General features: G+C 42.9%; 1 protein-coding gene across 8 annotated transcripts; it reads left to right on the forward strand.

Annotated features, from left to right (window-relative positions):
- The first annotated feature begins 1,576 nt into the window (after nucleotides 1–1,576).
- LOC110538227 (mitogen-activated protein kinase kinase kinase 14) lies at nucleotides 1,577–20,766 on the forward strand. 8 transcript variants are annotated; one of them, XM_021624915.2, is made up of 18 exons: nucleotides 1,591–1,709; nucleotides 6,498–6,541; nucleotides 6,862–6,928; nucleotides 12,642–12,909; nucleotides 13,010–13,091; nucleotides 13,267–13,501; nucleotides 13,875–14,255; nucleotides 14,365–14,499; nucleotides 14,620–14,749; nucleotides 16,654–16,782; nucleotides 17,708–17,815; nucleotides 17,914–18,074; nucleotides 18,238–18,388; nucleotides 18,559–18,891; nucleotides 19,037–19,149; nucleotides 19,316–19,457; nucleotides 19,638–19,738; nucleotides 19,887–20,766. In XM_021624915.2, exons 4-18 carry the CDS (start codon nucleotides 12,651–12,653, stop codon nucleotides 20,049–20,051), a joined length of 2,625 nt encoding a protein of 874 aa, XP_021480590.2. In that variant the 5' UTR covers nucleotides 1,591–1,709; nucleotides 6,498–6,541; nucleotides 6,862–6,928; nucleotides 12,642–12,650; the 3' UTR covers nucleotides 20,052–20,766. The 8 variants fall into 8 exon arrangements, with proteins under 8 accessions (XP_021480589.2, XP_021480590.2, XP_036794187.1 ...); XM_021624914.2 differs by lacking the exons at nucleotides 6,498–6,541; nucleotides 6,862–6,928 and having other exon boundaries at nucleotides 1,577–1,709; XM_036938292.1 differs by lacking the exons at nucleotides 6,498–6,541; nucleotides 6,862–6,928 and having other exon boundaries at nucleotides 1,627–1,709; nucleotides 12,645–12,909.
- The last annotated feature ends 40 nt before the right edge of the window (nucleotides 20,767–20,806 follow it).

Genomic DNA, 20,806 nt, shown 5'->3' on the forward strand with positions numbered 1-20,806 from the left:
AATTCCACCCGCCAAAAAATTTATAAATATGTACAGTACAAGTCAAAAGTTTGGACACACCTACTCATTCAAGGGTTTTTCTTTATTTTTACTATTTTCTACATTGTAGAATAATAGTGAAGAAATCAAAACTATGAAATGACATATGTTATCATGTAGTAACAAAAAAAGTGTTAAATCAAAATATGTTTGAGATTCTTCAAAGTAGCAACCCTTTGCCTTGATGACAGCTTTGCACATTCTTGGCATTCTCTCAACCAGTTTAACCTGGAATGCTTTTCCAACAGTCTTGAAAGAATTCCCACACATGCTGAGCACTTGTTGGCTGCTTTTCCTTCACTCTGCGGTCCAACTTATCCCAAACCACCTCAGTTGGGTTGAGGGTGATTGTGGAGGCCAGTTCATCTGATGCAGCACTACTTCTTGGTCAAATAGCTCTTACACAGCCTGGAGGTGTGTTGGGTCATTGTCCTGTTGAAAAACAAATTATAGTCCCAATCAACGCAAACCAGATCATCCGCTCACCTACTCTGCGTCTCACAAAGACACGGCGGTTGGAACCAAAAATCTCAAATGGACAGATTTCCACCGGTCTAATGTCCATTGCTCATGTTTCTTGGCCCAAGCAAGTCTCTTCTTATTATTGGTGTCCTTTAGTAGTGGTTTCTTTGCAGCAATTTGACCATGAAGGCCTGATTCACAGTATCCTCTGAGCAGTTGATGTTGAGTTGTGTCTGTTACTTGAACTCTGTGAAGCATTTATTTGGGCTGCAATTTCTGAGGCTGGCAACTCTAATGAACTTATCCTCTGCAGCAGAGGTAACTCTGGGTCTTCCTTTCCTGTGGTGGTTCTCATGAAAGCCAGTTTCATCATAGTGCTTAATGGTTTTTGCAACTGCACTTAAAGAAACTTTCAAAGTTCTTGAAATGTTCTGCATTGACTGACCTTCATGTCTTAACGTAATGATGGACTGTCATTTCTCTGTGGTTATTTGAGCTGTTCTTGCCATATTATTGACTTGGTATTTTACCAAATAGGGCTATCTTCTGTATACCACCCCTACCTTGGCACAACACAACTGATTGGCTCAAATGCAATAAGAAGGAAAGAAATAACTAACATATTTTACTTTTAACAAGGCACACCTATTAATTGAAATGCATTCCAGGTGACTACCTCCTGAAGCTGGTTGAGAGAATGCCAAGAGTGTGCAAAGCTGTCATCAAGGCAAAGGGTGGCAACTTTGAAGAATCTCAAATATAAATTATATTTTGATTTGTTTAACCTTTTTTTGGTTACTTTCAGGTTCGATATAACTAAGTTGAGAAAAGTTGTGCCTACATTGTGAAAACATTTAGACTACGTTTAGACAGGCAGCCCAATTCAGATTTTTTTGAATCGGATCGCATTTGAAAAAAATCTGATTAGAAAAGATGTGATTGGTGAGAAAATACATACGAGTGGAAAAAAATATCAGATTTGGGCTGCCTGTTTAAACGCAGCCTTGATGTTTACTAAAGTAATTGTACACAAGAACCACACACTTCCTACATTCAAACCTAACTTCGAAAACGATCTTGTACTTTCGATTTTCAGATCTACACCCCTCCGATGACGCAATTTTCAACGACATTTTTAGCGAACTGTGTAGATGCTGAAAACAGCCGACGCCTTTTATCAATTGTAAAAACAACAGACCTGAACAAAGGTAAGTCAATATGAACTATAAAGATATTATAATTGAATATGTCCACAAGATTAATAACTTTCTTAGAAAATGGGTTGAAGTACATTTGAAATGGCGGAGGAAAAGGAGGTGAAGTGAAGTCGCGTCAACATTTTTCTCGACCATAGCATAATGATAATTTTTATTTAACGACTTAACGTTAATTACTTAATAACTTCTTAGTTGTTACATTTAAGATAACAAATGACCCAGGTAGATGTTATGCACGAAGTTGCCACATAGGCTATTACAGTAGATATGGCCATATATTACATTACAGTACACGGCCTGTTGACGATAGTATCTTCTGACCGGGGTGCTTTGTTAAGAGGAGCCAACGCTTGCTGCAAACATGAACACGTATCGCTTGCAGAACGTTTTTTGGAAACATAAGGAACGTGTCTTCCAGATCAGAGAGAAATAACCTTTTGTTCTCATAAAACAAAAGTTTAAATTACTACACACCTTTATTGGGTTAGTGTTCCCACACGCCCAAATATATCTCCAATATACATCACTTGTTTATGGAAGACATAGGTGGCCACCTGGGTTAATTAGCTATATAATGCGCTCCGAACACGTGTGTAAGTGTAACTGGGGAGGAAGTGTAGTTCCTCAACTGGAGGCTTGCACAGCTTGTGGATCTGTGCAAAACGCTACAGTAAGTGTATATTTTTTTTTATTTGAAGGATTCTTTCTCGGTGATATGAAAGACAACGGGCAAATCAAATTGTATTTTTTCACAAACACATGGTTAGGAGATGTTAATGCGAATGTAGCGAAATGCTTGTGCTTCTAGTTCCGACCATGCAGTAATATCCAACGAGTAATCTAACCTAACAATTTCACAACAATTACCTAATACACACAAGTGTAAAATAATTAATAAGAATGTGTTCATAAAAAAAATATATGAATCAGTGATGGTATAGAACGGCATAGGCAACATGCAGTGGATGGTATAGAGTACAGTATATACATATGAGATGAGTAATATAGGATATGTAAACATATAAAAGTGGCATTGTTTAAAGTGGCTAGTGATACATTACACCAAGATGGCAAGATGCAGTAGATGGTATAGAGTACAGTATATACATATGAGATGAGTAATGTAGGGTATGTAAACATTATATGAAGTGGCATTGTTTAAAGTGGCTAGTGATACAATTAGTACATCATTTTTTAACTTTTAACATTTTTAACATATCAACATATGTTTCAAAAACCGGTTGGAAAGTCATGATTGTTGACTTTTTTAAACTTTAAAACACAGCATCGGAATTGTATACTGAACAAAAATATAAACGCAACATGCAACAATTTCAAAGATTTTACTGAGTTACAGTTTATATAAGGAAATAGTCAATTGAAATAAATTCCTTAGGCACTAATCTATGGATTTCACATGACTGAGAATACAGATATGCATCAGTTTGTCATAAGGAGGGGTTTGGAACACAAAACCAGTCAGTGTCTGGTGTGACCACCATTTGCCTCATGCAGCACGACACATCTCCTTCTCATAGAGTTGATCAGGCTGCTGATTGTGGGCTGTGGAATGTTGTCTCACTCCTCTTCAATGGCTGTGCGAAGTTGCTGGATATTGTCCAGAACTGGAACACGCTGTCGTACACGTCGATCCAGAGCATCCCAAACATGCTCAATGGGTGACATGTCTGGTGAGTATGCAGGCAATGGAAGAACTGGGACATTTTCAGCTTCCAGGAATTGTGTACAGATCCTTGTGACATTGGGCTGTGCATTATCATGCTGAAACATGAGGTGATGGCGGCGAATGAATGGCACAACAATTGTCCTCAGGACCTCCTCACGGTATCTCTGCGCATTCAAATTGCCATACATAAAATGCAATTGTGTTCTTTGTCTGTAGTTTATGCCTGCCCATAACGCCACCATTTGTCAATCTGTTCCCAATGTTGACATCAGCAAACTACTCGCCCACACAACGCCATACACGTGGTCTGCGGTTATGAGGCTGGTTGGACATTCTGCAAAATTCTCTAAAATTATGTTGGAGGCAGCTTATGGTAGAGAAATTAACATTCAATTATCTGGCAACAGCTCTGGTTGATAGTGCTGCAGTCAGAATTGCACGCTCCCTCAAAACTTGGGTTTATCATGCTAGCAGTTTAATTTAGTCTTGTAGGCTATTTTTGGACAAGTTGCTGAATTTGATAAGCCAATTGGCCTATCAACCCTCTCTCTATCAGTTGTCTGTACAGGGTCTGCTGTCACTCTTCCAGTATGCAATATATAGGCTTTGGCAGTATACCGTATATACCAATACAGCAGAGAAATTGAGTCTCGCGCTTTAACGCTCTAAGTTGTTGTTGAAATTAATCCACTATGCTGTTTACTTTCTGCATATACATACGTTATATCGCTGATTCTACTTTTATAAACACCTGCAGTCAACTTGGGCAATTCTCTAGGCAATAAAGCAGATTGCGTTCTTCATTTCACCTCTCACATTATTTTACATTATGAAGCTCACTGGTAGTCCCGTCACATGTTGCCTTTTGAGTCACTCACTGTTGTGCAGCATACACAATAGCATAGTTACAGTATTGAATTCACAACTAAATGTTTGCAGCTAGATATAACTATTAAGTTAACTGTCTAAAATGTGCTAAATGCTCTGAGGTTGTGTATTTGGATAGCTGACATAGTAGCTAGTTATCTACCAAGCTTCACTCCATTGATCTTCGTGGGTGGAGTGGGATTTTTGGAGTAGGGAAAATATTTTTGTAATATGATTTCCTTGCCGGGCCCACTCTCATTCACAAGGGGGCGATAGCAACGTTTTTTCATTTTGTGACTTTCCTTGCTAGTAGTAGCTAGCTGGCAGCCACTGAGATATAATAAGAACTGGAGACTGCATCCAAGATGTCCAACTGTTGTTTTCAATGTAGATCTATTCATGTTCACATACGCCGATTCATGGACCATGTATACCTCGGTTGCATCCGATTTATACAGCCAACATCTCTTACGCACAGGGAGCAGCCATGACGTCATCACGTCATCCAAAAACATGGCAGACATTGGATGAATATAACATTTTAATATCTTTGGCTGTGAGTGATGGAAAAAGCCTCAACTACAATTATTTGAATAATGCAATTAATGATTTGTGCACAAAGGTGATGACTGAAGTATCTCATTAGGAATTTTCTAATCTGACTTCTCTATGTGGCCATCTATGGAAATTCTCTTTCTGGGCCAGGCATCAGTTAAACTGCAGTACAGAAGCAAAACTGGAGGAACCTTTTCGAAACCGTGTTTTAAGACTGGAATCCTGGCCCTGGGCTGCCTGGCTAGCTGGCTTTAACCTGGCTAAAAACATAACAAGCTCGCTAGCCTTTGTGAAATAATCAGATTTATTATAAAGCAAATATGCCCTGGAAAATATTCTTATACATGCCGATGTAACCTGAAACATGATCCCAGTTTGATATGCTGCTTGTATATTCACTCCCATATCAGCTACAAATAGACCATCATCATGTTGGGAGAAAAAAAGCACATGGCTAGCTAGTTGACTACAGCAGGTTCTACCATTTCATAATAATAACTAGTTATTACTTTTAAACTAAATACCTTTTTGGGTTGATTCTTGTTGTTTGGTTTAACTGTTTGAATAGTCGCTGAGATTATATTTGGTTATCGATGCAAAATAGGTTACTTTGATGCAAGGATAGGCATTTTACATTTTTCACATCTATTCGCGTTTTTTTTTAGAGTACTGAAATGTAACACAAGGCCTACCCTGGAAAGAAATATCCACATATTTATCAATCATTTATCATAACTATTACAGATAACAAATCCTAATTGCTAAATTGCCCCATATACAGTACCAATCAAAAGTTTGGACACACCTACTCATTCCAAAGTTGTTTTATTTTCTACATTGTAGAATAATAGTGAAGATGTTAAAACTACAAAATAACACATATGGACTCATGTAGGAACCAAAAAAAGGTTAAACAAATCAAAATATATTTGAGATTCTTCAAAGTAGCCACCCTTTGCCTTGATGACAGCTTTGCACACACTTGGCATTCTCTCAACCAGCTTCATGAGTTAGTCACAAATGCACAGTTGTACAACCAGCTTCATGAGGTAGTCACAAATGCACATGTACAAATGGAACACTAGAGTCAAAGCAAATTAACATTGTCTTCAAGACAAAATAAATAAAGCAATTGAGACAAAATGTAACCGTGACCCCTGGTTAAAGAACAAGCTTTGACGTCTGTTCAAGGACTAGAGTAGCCTATATTTCCTATAGATCAGATCAAGGAGCCAAGCGACAACACTGCCCCCACTGCGGAAGGAGTGATACAGCGTGTCTTCATTTTCAGGTAGTAAAAAAAGTAAGTAAAATGCCGGAGCCTATTGTGCCGAAAAATTATATTGCAACACCCCCCGAATCGCACGTCTGCGTAGAGCCCGTAGTAAGCGGTTAGCTTTTTGCAATCAAGCTCCTCTTGGTAACAAGATAATCCCCTCCTGGATCAAGAGGCTTGCTGTCTAATATTCATTTTTTTTGCGTGCAACAAACAGTGAGTAACATTTTTGAGTTACTTGTGTAACTGTATGACCTGGGATGTCTGTCCTCCAAATAAATTATGTAAAAGGTTTGCATGTTAGCATTTAGCTAGCATTTGCTATGGGATTGTACATATGCTTGTTAGCATTGATAACCTTCTGATTGAAAATAGCTCCCCTTGTGTGTTTTAGTGCCGGTATTACGGGATGGCACAAAGTCGGTATCATGGCACAAGGTCAGTATGGGGGGGTTATACTTGCCTAACATATGGAATTGTTGGATCATGGATAATTTGGCTATTTGATTTAAGGACCCTGTAGGTATAAATTAAATATATATTTGCAAAGTATTTGATAAAATATAGAATTTGCCCTTAGAGACGCATTCAATGACACGTTCATAAATGGCAAAACAGACAGTCAAAATGTATCCTAAGGAATAAGGTTTTGAAGTGTCTGTCCTATATCTGAGATAGAAGAAAGCTCAGATTTCTTATTTTTTAAATATATTTTTTAACACATTTAACCCATTCATTTTTTGAACTGGTAACTTTAGACGAGTCCTGTGACACTTGTGGGGGTCGTGGAACAAAACAGAGAGCAGCATCAGTGAAGATTAAAAAGTGAGTATACTGCGCCCACTGAAAATAATAGTGGTTATACAGCATATAGCCCCCACTACACCACTGGGCTAAAGTCTTCCACTCAGTGACCAGACGCGAACCTGATGAAATGACAAAGAGAAGCAATGTCCTTCTAATGCATCAATGTCTGATGCATTATTAGCACCTGTCACGTTGTTCGAAACAATGATGGTCGGACCAAGGCGCAGCGTACGTAGAGTTCCACATATTTTAATGAATAAAGTGAAACTTAAGCAAATACAAAACAATAAAGAATAAACGAACCGTGACGACAATTCAGTGCTAACAGGCAACTAAACATAAACAATATCCCATAACCCACAGGCGGGAAAAATGCTACTTAAGTATGATCCCCAATTAGAGACAACGATAACCAGCTGCCTCTAATTGGGAATTATACAAATCACCAACATAGAAAATCAAACCTAGAACCCCACATAGAAAATATAAACTAGATTTTTTTTTAAAAACCTAGTCACGCCCTGACCTACTCTACCATAGAAAATACAGGTTTTCTATGGTCAGGACGTGACAGAACCAGAGTAAATAGGTGTTGTCTTTCTGGCGTGTGAAGGATGTGTTTCTATGCACAGAGGCCTTCACCCCCTCTGATACCCAGCCTTATTCACTCATTGAGACATTCATTTTGGATTCCCATGAGTTTCTTGAGTTTCCCATGAATGAATGCCTCTTAACAGTGCTCTGTGAGGGACTGGGGGGCCCAGAAGTACTGGCAGGTATCCAGGAATGGCGGAGGCGTACTGGTGTGTTAAATTATCCAGGTCCTGCAGGAGATGGAGCCCTCGGCTGTTCTTACTCAAGCCTCTGGTATTCTGCTAATCTGAGTGGGCGGTATATGAGTCAGTGGTCATTGTGTGTCTGTGTGTATCCATCCTGAATCTTTTCAGCAGTTCCATCTGCAGCCATTCCTCTATTTGTTCCTTTCTTTGTTGTATCCTCTACAGTCTACATTCACTCCCCCAGAATCTAGCCACCATTTTTGGATCCCCTTTCCACCCCTCCTCCCGTTCTTGTCCTTTCTGCCCCCACATTCTCTCACTCCTCCACCAAGATTCCAACTGTCCCCCACCCCTCTGCTCACTGAGTATCATGCTCATGTTTTTCATGCATGTGTTTTTGATAGGGAGTCGAGAGGTCCTCAAACACAGTTACATGGTCACATTGACAGTTAGACAGGGGCCTACATTGTTATAACAAAGTTGTTACATTGCTGTAATAACACAACATAGAGAAACAAAAAACTGAATCTGCACAGTTTACCAAATACTGAGTACAGCTAGGGGAGGACTTACTTTATATATCACAATGACTGGTCCCTATGGTCAGAGTGGTTTTCTGGGCTGTGGAGTGCAGCTCTACAACCTATCATTAGCCTGTAGTTCTCATAGTTTAACCTCTTCAAGAGGTTTTTAAGAGGGCAAATGACTTGTGAGTGACCCATCAAGGCCAGAGGATGTAGGCTAATCCCAGGACAGAAAATTATCACCTTCGCTCTGTTTAATGCGATCACAAGTAAAATAAAGCAAGAGTCAAGGGTGATGATAAGTTCATATACTGTAGGCTACATGCTTTAAGCTGTCACTCACTGCTATGATTTGATACAAGAGTTGGCTGTTTGACATGTCCAAATGTGGTCCCTGAGTTTCCTTGCCCTTTAGTGACTCTGTTCTGAGTAATGTGTTGTTCCTCTCAAAAAAAAGAGGAAACCGAAAAAGGAAGTGAGGTTTTCCCCAAACATGTAATCCTCACGAGTCAATCTGATGTTGTTTTATTTATTAAAATGATTATAACAAGGGAAAACAGCAGGGGCTAAAGGTCTGGAGTTCAACACCCATAACTAAAAATTATAGATTATACAGACAGAGGGGATTTGATAGCAGCATCATTGATTTATGGGAGCACATACAGTGGGGCAAAAGTCAGCCACCAATTGTGCAAGTTCTCCCACTTAAAAAGATGAGAGAGGCCTGTAATTTTCATCATAGGTACACTTCAACTATGACAGACAAAATGAGAATTTTTTTTCTCCAGAAAATCACATTGTAGGATTTAATGAATTTATTTGCAAATTATGGTGGAAAATTAGTATTTGGTCACCTACAAACAAGCAGGATTTCTGGCTCTCACAGACCTGTAACTTCTTCTTTAAGAGGCTCCTCTGTCCTCCACTCGTTACCTGTATTAATGGCACCTGTTTGAACTTGTTATCAGTATAAAAGACACCTGTCCACAACCTCAAACAGTCACACTCCAAACTCCACTATGGCCAAGACCAAAGAGCTGTCAAAGGACACCAGAAACAAAATTGTAGACCTGCACCAGGCTGGGAAGACTTAATCTGCAATAGGTAAGCAGCTTGGTTTGAAGAAATCAACTGTGGGAGTAATTATTACGAAATGGAAGACATACAAAACAACTGATAATCTCCCTAGATCTGGGGCTCCACGCAAGATCTCACCCCGTGGGGTCAAAATGATCACAAGAACGGTGAGCAAAAATCCCAGAACCACACGGGGGGACCTAGTGAATGACCTGCAGAGAGCTGGGACCAAAGTAACAAAGCCTACCATTAGTAATACACTACGCCGCCAGGGACTCAAATCCTGCAGTGCCAGACGTGTCCCCCTGCTTAAGCCAGTACATGTCCAGGCCCGTCTGAAGTTTGCTAGAGAGCATTTGGATGATCCAGAAGAAGATTGGGAGAATGTCATATGGTCAGATGAAACCAAAGTAGAACTTTTTGGTAAAAACTCAACTCGTCGTGTTTAGAGGACAAAGAATGCTGAGTTGCATCCAAAGAACACCATACCTACTGTGACACATGGGGGTGGAAACATCATGCTTTGGGGCTGTTTTTCTGCAACGGGTCCAGGACCACTGATCCGTGTAAAGGAAAGAATGAATGGGGCCATGTATCGTGAGATTTTGAGTGAAAACCTTCCATCAGCAAGGGCATCAAAGATGAAACGTGGCTGGGTCTTTCAGCATGACAATGATCCCAAACAAACCGCCCGGGCAACGAAGGAGAGGCTTCGTAAGAAGCATTTCAAGGTCCTGGAGTGGCCTAGCCAGTCTCCAGATCTCAACCCCATAGAAAATCTTTGGAGGGAGTTGAAAGTCCGTGTTGCCCAGCAACAGCCCCAAAACATCACTATTCTAGAGGAGATCTGCATGGAGGAATGGGCCAAAATACCAGCAACAGTGTGTGAAAACCTTGTGAAGACTTACAGAAAACGTTTGACCTCTGTCATTGCCAACAAAGGGTATATAACAAAGTATTGAGATAAACTTTTGTTATTGACCAAATACTTATTTTCCACCATAATTTGCAAATAAATTCATTCAAAATCCTACAATGTGATTTTCTGGAGAAAAAAAATCTCATTTTGTCTGTCATAGTTGAAGTGTACCTATGATGAAAATTACAGGCCTCTCTCATCTTTTTAGGTGGGAGAACTTGCACAATTGGTGGCTGACTAAATACTTTTTTGCCCCACTGTAACTTTCGCTATATGCAGAACATAACTAGGGTGTTCCTGTGGACATGATTGATGCGACTACTCTGGCCTGATGGGATCAAATGGCTTATTCATGCATCATCGTTTGCTTGATATTAGACCGTGAGTGTGTTTTAAGAGCATATCCCTGAACCCTGACCCCTTTCTGCAGCCCCAACGCAGCACAATGAGAGGCTTAAAGTGTGGCCAAAGAGTATAACATAGTCTAGTACATAACTAACACGTGGCCCCTTGCTTTGGGGAATTAGATCTTCAGGGTTTGTTGTTTTGGGTCCCAAATGAACATTTAAAGAGTTAGACAGGTTAGATTTGGACACTGTTGGGTGCACTTTTTAATAATGTGCTCTAATTTTCCCATTATTTAGGGAGAGTGAAAATGGGACAGAAAGACACTGAGCATAAGTGAGAGAAAGAGAAAGTGCAGAAAGAGCAAGACAGCCCTGCTGCTGCAGGGAAAAGAGGGAGGGGGGATGTGGGGAAGTGAGATGGATTTCCCGTAAATCACCATCAACCAATCACAGCTCCTACCCCGGTTGGCAGTAGGCCAGTGGGATCAAGCGACACCAAGCAACCGAGATACACAGCAAGATCACAGAGTGAAGTAGAGAGAGAGAGAGAGAGAGAGAGTCGAAAGAGACCTATATTACAGAGCGTGAGTTATCATTTGGAAGGATAGGGGTATTTACTAGCAGAATATTTGACTTTTAGTGAAAAACGGATAACCAGAAGAGACTGCAGACCTGCAATTCGGACCTGCCTCTGTTGGTAGGTCTATGTTTCCTTCCTCAGCGTCTATTTTTCTGTCCAGTTCTTTGTCAAAGGGCCTGTTCTTACTTCCACCCCACTTGATTTCAGTTGGGGTGTGGTGCTGTGTTTTGGAGGAGGGGTACGTGTGCGGAGCTCTTGCTTTAGCAGGAAGTGATGATCAGTGAATGACGAAGCTGGTGTGCCTGATCAGAGTCTGGGTTAGACAAAGTGTGTGTGGAGGAGGGGAATGAGAGATTGACAGGAAAGTGGAGGAAACAGTGCATGGAGTGTTTTATTTGAATGGATATACAGGTTCTAAGCGATTTCAAACAATATTTGCATATCCGGGTATAAACATTTACATAGCATTTACCCTGGCAGTCAACCTGAGCTTGGCGTGTCATAAAGGGAACAGGGCACCTGTCTAAGGGAAGATCAAAAGTGAGGGGGAAAGATAAACTCCTGTGAAGTGCTGGCACACTGATGCAACATGCAGCAACCCTAGCTCCACAGCTCTCCGCTTACAGTGCTCACTAAGCGGGCCTAGGTCCAAAGCCTCTCTGGCCTTTCTCTACTGAATTAAACATGCTCAGATCAGAGGGGTTTTCATTTGAAATACATACTCCATGCTTGATGCACACACAGACACACACACACACACACACACACATGATATTCTGTGGAACTGAGGCAGTTCTGTTCCTTGAGCATGCCATGTAGCAGTGTTTACAACACAACTACTTCCTGGTGTTAACTACACAGTTGTAACTGTCAAAACAAGGCCGTGATCGAGTTTCCTGTTTCATTCGCTCACCGCAAAACGTGAAGTTTCAGCAGAGAAGGAGTTGCGATCAAGTTTCTGTGTCAAGCATACACTTCCTCCATGTTGAGAAATGTATATGTTTCAAATCAAATTTTATTGGTCACATGCACCGAATACAACAGGTGTGGTCTTTACCGGGAAATACTTACTTATGAGCCCATTCCCAACAATGCAGAGTTAAAAAGTACAAAAAATATTTACAAGGCAGAGATAAACGATTACTAGATTGACTTGTTTCACTGCCACACAAAGCCGGACATTATTCCATTCTTAGCAGGTGCGAAGTTCAATTGACATGAGGGAGGCTCTGTCCAGAAGTTAACAAGCTATACTGGGGTTTTTGATTACCCAGTCGCTGTCCCAGCAGTCACAAGCTCTGCTCCGCTCTCTGCTAATGGACAGGTGTGAGGATCGCTTAGATCAGCAAGTTGGTTGTTGTGGAGATGTGCTTCAAATGAAGTGCTGTACACTGAGCTGTTTAAGGACGGACCGTTTTGAATAGTCCAGCCAACAGCGAAGTCAGTAAACAGGATAAAACCATGTTTTATTCTGAATTGACATCATTTTCTGTTTCCTTTTCCAGCAGGTGAGAATGGCGGTGAATCAAAGGATCTTTAACTCGACCAGACCATTCTCAGGGTCACCCCAAATAGAGCTGAAGGGGTCTTACCCAAGCCTCCCCAGCCCAGACGACAGGACGAGTGACGAGGAGGGGAAGGAGAGCGAAGGGGACTTCATGGCTTGTTTAAAACCCAGACTAATTCAAGTTCTAACGCAGGGCACAGCAGAACAAGTGGGTGAAGCAGGTCCACTGAACTATCAGAAGAACTCGTTCATAGCCCAGGCTGAATGTGAGTATACTAAGGACGGGCGATACTAGTTTTGATAGGATTAATTACAGAGAGAGAGAGAATGGCACCAAGCTAACACCTGCTGTCTGTGCTTCCCCAGGTGAAACCCAAGACTCCCAGCAGTTCAGCCCTTCCTGCTCCGAACGCTCCTATGTCGGGTCCCCCAACTGCTTAATCAACCGGTATGACCTCACGTATCCCTCCATAACACACTCCATTATCTCTCCTTCCAACTATCTCAATCTTTGGTTTTCTTCTTTAGCTACAAAGCATTAGTAAAACCACTAATGTCTTCTTACAGTTTGGGTTTTCGTGACAGTACTGCATTCACACAGGCATTGCTGTTGTCTTCCACAGGGACTCATCAGAGCACAACAATGTGGCGTGTTCCACCGCCGCCTCCAACCAGGACAAACCAGGCTCCCGGGCCCACTGCTCCCCCAGGAAGAAGCCAAGGAAGAATCAGAAGAGGAAGGAGAAGAAAGAGGAGCAGAGGGAGACAGGGAAGCAGAGACAGAGACGTAGAGTACCTTCTGGTGTCCCTGAGCAGGAGACCCAGACTGGCAGTTCTCCTCAACTGATCCAGACCCAGGTAAGATGAGCACTCTCCCTGTAACATCCTACCGTCAGACACAAAATGGATGACGTTGAACTCTAGTTGAACTTGAAGTGCCTTTCTTATGATTCATAGTCTGTAGTATGAACCGTAGACGGTCTCATATAGTGTTTGAGCTTCTATCAGCAAACATCCTAGCACAAACACTAGCCTTCCAACCGGGAGGAAGTGATTCAGAGAACTCTTGACTGTCTGACAAAGCTTCTTTTCAGGTGTCCATACTAGTCTTGAAGCCTCACCCACATAGATAGTTGTCAGTGTCAGTATCATCACCTGAAGGTGAAAGTTATTTCCTGGCAGACAGTCACCTTTAATCACCTGGTGGTTGGTTTGTCTTTCTCCCCTTTAGGAGGACGCTTCAGAGCCATTAAGTAACATCAGCACTTCCTACAGTAGCAGTATCCCGAGTTTAGAGGCGCATGACACAAGACGCTCCCCTTACCCCCTCCAGGACTGCAACAGGGGCCCCAGCCATTCCCACCCATGCTGGGGCCCCCAGGTGTTTAGCCCCTCCTGCAACCTCTCCACCTATGGGCAGGAGAGTGACTCGGACTCTCCTCTCAGCAGTGTGGGAGACTGTTCGTTAGCCCTAGCAGGGCTCAGGGGCAGTGTCAGTCAGGAGGACCGATGCTACGCAGGTCCCTTCTGCAAAGACGTGGAAAGGCATGTCTGGGAGAAGGAGGGAGAAGTCTCAGAGACTGACACCAACGAGGGCCTGATCTTCAATAAGGTAACTTTCCAGACTGCAGTAGTTGTCGATAAATGCAGTTGTTTACTTGTGGCTTTTTCTGATTCCTCCTTATTCACTCAGCCAATTGTTCCCTCTTATTTCCTATTAGAATATTCAGCCTGTGAATTATGAGTACAGGGAGGGGAAGGACTACAGCCTCTGCAAGTCTATCAACACAGGGTCATACGGGGAAGTGCACAGTGTGCAAGACAACAGAACACACTTCAGATTTTGCGCTAAAAAGGTACAACAGCACTTACACTCTCTGTGTACACTCTCTGTGTACATTATCTGTGTACATTATCTGTGTGTTATCTCTCACTATTGATAACTATTGAACTCTCGTCCCTCTCCTTCCTCCCAGATTCTCCTGAAGAGTTTTAGTAGTGAGGAAGTGGGTACGTGGAGTGCCCTGAAGTCTCCTCGCGTGGTGGAACTCTTCGGAGTGATCAGAGAGGGGCCCTACGTCGTCCTCTTCATGGACCTCAAAGCTGGTGAGCTATACACTATACTGTAACTCGATCTCAGGCAGTGACCTGGATGCTAGTTATGCGCGGGCAAGCTTTTTGTTCACCTGCACCCACCCACAATTGCTAATAACCCATCCGCAACCGCCAGACTATATGTGATAAAGTGACAATCTGAGGCCCGACCCTAACCCGCTAACATAGAAAAATGCTGTAGGCTATAGTCAAAAGACAGTGGAATTATTTTTTGACAGGGGGGTGCAGATTTTCTCCTGATTTTAGATATGTTTCTGCTTATAATTTCTAACATTTTGGTAGACTATTTGTTAGTCAACTTGTCTATAATTAAATAGATGCAGCTTTTCTTCTGTCATTTTATGTTGCCCTCAAAGACTATATTAACCCCTGCTCACCAGATTGTCATGAATCAATAGAATGAATGCTTTAATCTAGTTGACATCGGTAGAGTTTTTCTCTGTCATCTTCTTTCATGGAGCAAAGACGTTTAGGGACCAAAAAATAATTAAAGGGGGAATATTTTATGTGGTTGAAATTCTATCAGCTTTTATGATGCTGATAAAATAGATAGCATCTGTAGAGGTACTAACTGAGCATTTGCATTCTCTCAAGATGCTGATAGAAAGAAATCACATTTCTCCACTCTTGTTCCTGAGTCAGAATTTTGCCTACATTTGGTGAATCATGTTACTGCAAGAAATCCTTAATTTTGCAGGAGTTAATATTAAGGCTATGTGAGGTTATAGACCTACAGTCAGTGTCCAGATTTCAGTTTCCATGTAACCCATCTGAACAGTAGGCTACAGTTCCATTGAACTTCCCTATTTGAAGTCCCTGTCTTGTGACTGTTGAATTTGTATAGTGCCTCACAATCATCACACATTTCCCACTTCACCAAATATTTTCCCAACATTACTTTTCTGGCCGTCCTTTCCCTTTATATTCAACATTTCAAAGCTTTTCTCTTGTTGAATTAAACTCATTTTTGCCTCCGTGGATTGACGTAACCTTAAAATTATTATTATTATTTTTTACAAATTACCCTTTTTTTCTCCCCTATTTCGTGGTATCCAATTGGTAGTTACAGTCTTGTCTCATTGCTACAACTCACGTACGGACTTGGGAGAGGCGAAGGTCGAGAGCCGTGCGTCCTCGGAAACACAACCCAACCAAGCCGCACTGCTTCTTGACACAATGCCCACAATACCCAATCCTGGAAGCCAGCCGCACCAATGTGTCAGAGGAAACACCGTACACCTGGCGACAGTGTGCACTGCGCCCGGCCCGCCACAGGAGTCGCTAGTGTGCGATGGGACAAGGACATCCCTGCCAGCCAAGCCCTCCCCTAACCCAGACGACCTTGGGCCAATTGTGCGTCACCCCATGGGTCTCCCGGTCGCGGCCGGCTCCTACAGAGCCTGGACTAGAACTCAGAATCTCTAGTGACACAGCTAGCACTACGATGCAGTGTCTTAGACCGCTGCACCACTTGGGAGGCCGACGTAAACTTTTTTTTGCCCGTTCCCAAAAGCATGTGGTTATTGGCATGTAGGCTATTTGGCGCTAGTACAGTTAGACCCCTAGGTTTATGCACTAATGCCAGGTAGCCTAAAATAATTAAAGAACATCCTCAGTGTAGCCTATAGATATAAATTGCACAGGAATGACACATTTCTGGATTTTTAAAGGTATTGTTTTCCATTTATTCAACCCGCCAGCCACCCACCCGCCCTTCATCCACACAATATTTAATGACCCTAAACGCGTCCGGTTTATGAGTCAACCAGGGCATCACTACTAGACGCCTCTGTTAGAGTTTCTCGAAGAATGCCTCAGATCACCACAATGATTTTGAGGTGATTTTTCATCACCCACTGACCCCTCCTGTCCTCTTCTCTATTATCTGCTTCTAGGCTCTGTGGGTCAGCTAATTAAAGAGAGGGGTCGGCTACCTGAGGACCTGGCCCTACACTACCACTGTCAGGTCCTTGAGGCGCTGGAACACCTGCTGAAGAGACGAGTGCTGCATCTGGACATAAAGGGTAGGCCGAGACATGAGATAATGAAAAATGACTGACTTATGAACAAAAATACACCAGAAGGTCCATAAAACACACAGTAACTAAATGTCTGGGCATGTAGACTGACTCTGGTGATGACACTAGGCATTTTCAAACTAGGTTTGATTACAGTGTTTGATTACGGTGTTTGATTGCGATGTTTGATTGCGGTGTTTGATTACAGTGTTTGATTATGGCAGCTATTAAAACAGTAATTAAAAGACTTGTGTCTTGACAGTTGACACATGTAAAGAGGAATAGAAGAAGCAGACGTTCAGGTTATTCATATTTTATTTAATATGTTGCCTTGGTGAGAGTAAGTTCTTTCTCGGCTGTTTTTGCAGTTGTTATGTGGAACACAAGAGTCGCAGATCGTGTCTTGATCTCCAGCACCTGTGTTGTGAAACCAGAGCACCACAGGCTGAGAACGCGCCAAGCCGGGAATTTCCCACAGCGTGACTCACCGCTGCTCTTTAGAGGGCGCAAGCGCTCGCCAGCCAGAGAGAGGGAGAGACAGAACTCGAGGAAGAGAGAGAGCGACAGAGCAAAGGATAGACAGTCGGAACCACATGGCTCAGTGCTCAGATGCCACCTGGTGTCAGATAAGCTACACCACAGTCACAGATACAACAGGGAGGTTTTGCCAAATCACCTGCTGCCTGTCTATTATGCTATAAGCCCCAGATTCATTCCTTCCCCAACAGCTGTTTCTTAATAGCCAACATGACTTGGATTTGACTCTCTTTTCCCCCTGGTTACCAGAACCTTGCCCCGTCTGCATAGCTACAGCGCTGCTAAATATGGCCGTCTCATCCCAGGATTATAGAACAACAATAACCAAATCCAGTATATAGCCATAGATTAACATGCCTTCCTGTGTGTGTGCGTGTGTGTGTGTGTGTTGCAGCGGACAATGTGTTGCTGTCAGAGGATGGGAGGGAAACTTTTCTGTGTGACTTTGGACACTCGGAGAGAATGGACATTGGTGGACAGAGCCTAAGTGCAACCCAAGGAGGTAGCAAAATATGAACTCAAGACCCCACTAGACAAAAAAATAAAGTGTTTGACCTGGTTGTCATGTCTGAATGTATACTCTGTGTATGTGCGTGGAAGCAGATCTGAAGGGGACAGAGACACACATGGCCCCAGAGATTGTGAAAGGGGAAACCCGCGGAGCCAAAGCAGACGTGTGGAGCAGCTGCTGCATGTTACTGCACATGCTCAATGGCTGCCAGCCCTGGACACGATACTACTCCCGCCCGCTGTACTTCAAGGTATCCTTCAACACAACAACACCCTGTCTTCATACTTGAGAATGTGACAAGTATGTTTAACTTTTGATGTTTAAAAAAAAAGAAAATCGGAGCCAATATTAGGCCTCCAATTGGATTGATTCTTCATGTCGTGGATTCATTGTTCGTGTGGCTATGGTTACAGATAGCCAATGAACCACCGCCTCTGAGGGAGATCCCGCCCGATTGCAGTCCCTTCACTGCTGATGTCATAAAGGTGGGACTACAGAAGGAGCCAACCAAGAGGGCCTCTGCCTCGGAGCTCAAGGGAAGAGCAGCCAGAGCTCTGAGAGAAGGTGAGGGTGTAGCACCGCCACTGTTTTTAGATCAGTGCTTAGATGTTGAAAACTGTGGCTGTTAACCATGTTCATTTGAATACTGGCTAACAAACCTACTGCCTTTAGATCAGTCCTTAGATGTTATAACTTTGTTATAACTGACTAACAACCCTACTGTGTGTCTTTAGTGGGAGGACTCATAAGCCCCATCAGAGGGTCCTATAAGGAGCCCCTACAGATAGATGACAGCCCCGGCCAGTCTAGCCAGCCCTGGCCTCCCTTCAGCAGAGACACCTGCTCTGAGGAGAACCATAAGCTATTGCTGGAATCCATGAACCCAGGGAGCAGGGAGCTGAACAATGATGAGGAGGAGGAAGGCAGTGAGGCAGACACAGAGGAGACAACCTCACCTCCAGACTCACCTCGCTCTCTACTGACACAACTCCATGAATGGCAAAATCCCAAGATGGCCGACGTCACCTCCAACGTGTCTGAGCTTGAACTGCGCAAACTGGAGAGAGGTAAGGATTGTTGCAACATTCTGATTGTTTGCTGTCTGTCAGTCTGTGTATCTCAGTTTACTTTACTTGATGTATATCCCTGTGTGTCTATATCAACTCAAGTTAACTCCTCTGTTCTTACCGCTCCTCTTCTGTTCGTCTGCAGAGTTCTACCTGACCAGTCTGTCTCAGCTGCACTCAGCAGAAACCCAGGAGCAACTACTGTCCTGCCTGAGCAGCAGTGACTGTTACTCCAACAGGGACTTATGGGACAGAAAGGTAACCCACCATACAAACCTGCCATACCTGACATGTTAGATAATATGAACAGCTGTAGGGTGTGTAATGTGTTTCTGTGGGTTGATATCTGGATCTCTCGGTCACATTATCAACCCATTCACGGTTCTCCCTCTATTTTCCCTGTCTCCCTCCTCCCTGACTACAGGACTCTGGCCGTTGGTCCATCAGCCCAGGTGATGACCTCAGCTCTGGCGTGTTCTCCTACAACAGCCAACCGGACGGACAGATTCTCAGTATGGACTGGCTGGTTCACCAAAGCCACTTGTCTCCACCCCGATGCTTTGAGGGTGAGTGACATCGTTAGCTGACCCTGGAAGGTGCTACAGCTCAGGATGTTTAGATAAGAGGATCATGTCATATTGTTTCCCACTGGATAGGATCTCATTCCCATAGAGATATCACTCATGCTGAGAAAGCATGTGCAGTGCACTCATGTTGGCTGTTTCTCTGCACTGTGATTGGCTCAGGAGTGGACGTCTGCATCACGGACGTAAATGGGCAAAGCATCCGGATCCGAGAGAAACGTAGGGTGAAGGTGGGCCACATTGCCACGGGGATCAGCGACCAGGTGAGTGAGGACTCATGGTAGACCCCTGACAACAAGTCATGCACAATCATATTTTCATGTTTATGCTCTTGCCCTTTTCACAGGCGACTACACAGTCCTTCATTACACCACAATAAGTCTTACACCTGTGTGTCTCTCTCCCCCCTAGATCTCTGAGAGGGTGTTCACCATGGAGACTCAGGAGCGGGAGCCAGTGGCCCATGATGAGGAGGTGCAGGACTCTGGCCTCCTGCTCCGCTGTGTCCCTGCTCCTGACTACAGCCAGGCCTGGAGATGGAGGGTCAAGGAGGGGGTGCTGGAGACTCGTGACTGAGCCATCAACTCCCCCCATTCATCAGTAGCAGTCTCATCAAGCATCAGGACTGTAGACTCACTCCTGTACGCCTGTCTCAGTCTATCCTGCTTTTTATCAAACTGTGTGTTATGCATAATCTTCTTAAGGATCGTACCCTTTCTTTCAATTTTTGCCTAAAATGACAACCCATATCTAACTGCCTGTTGCTCAGGACCTGTAGCAAAGATATGCATATTCTTGATACCATTTGAAAGGAAACACTTTGAAGTTTGTGGAAATGTCAAATTAATGTAGGAGAATATTAACGACAGAATTTCAACCTTTAGAACCCAGTTCCTACATTTGAATATAAAAATAGATTTTATCAAACAAAACATTTTTATCTCTGGGACCCTCAGGATGACAATTCAGAGCAATATTACTGAATGTAAGTACATTATTTACCTTCAGGGGTGAATGTATCAAACCAAGTGGTGTGATAAGTTTGTTGTGCACTCAAACAATAAATGGTATTTTTTCACTGTAATAGCTGCTGTAACTTGGACAGTGCAGTTAGATTAACAAGAATTTAAGCTTTCTACACATGTAAGACATGTATGTCCTAGAAATGTTACTTACGTCATTCTAGTCACAGCAACAATCGTCCCGGTATAGGGACACCGATCCCATAAAGGGACAAATGTCATGGGTTTCTAATAAATGGATATCCCTGTAAATTACAGGAGCACAGACACACGTGGTCTTTGTGTTCTCTTTAGAGACAATGGTTAATG

Source organism: Oncorhynchus mykiss, chromosome 12 (assembly GCF_013265735.2).
Source record: "Oncorhynchus mykiss isolate Arlee chromosome 12, USDA_OmykA_1.1, whole genome shotgun sequence".
Taxonomy (NCBI): domain Eukaryota; kingdom Metazoa; phylum Chordata; class Actinopteri; order Salmoniformes; family Salmonidae; genus Oncorhynchus; species Oncorhynchus mykiss.

Coding starts and splice junctions, on each gene's coding strand:
- LOC110538227 (XM_036938289.1), top strand. CDS start 2,293: ATGCGCTCCGAACACGTGTGTAAGTGTAACTGGGGAGGAAGTGTAGTT. Junction 2,389..12,641: donor GATCTGTGCAAAACGCTACA/GTAAGTGTATAT, acceptor TTCCTTTTCCAG/CAGGTGAGAATGGCGGTGAA. Junction 13,502..13,874: donor CTCAACTGATCCAGACCCAG/GTAAGATGAGCA, acceptor TCTCCCCTTTAG/GAGGACGCTTCAGAGCCATT.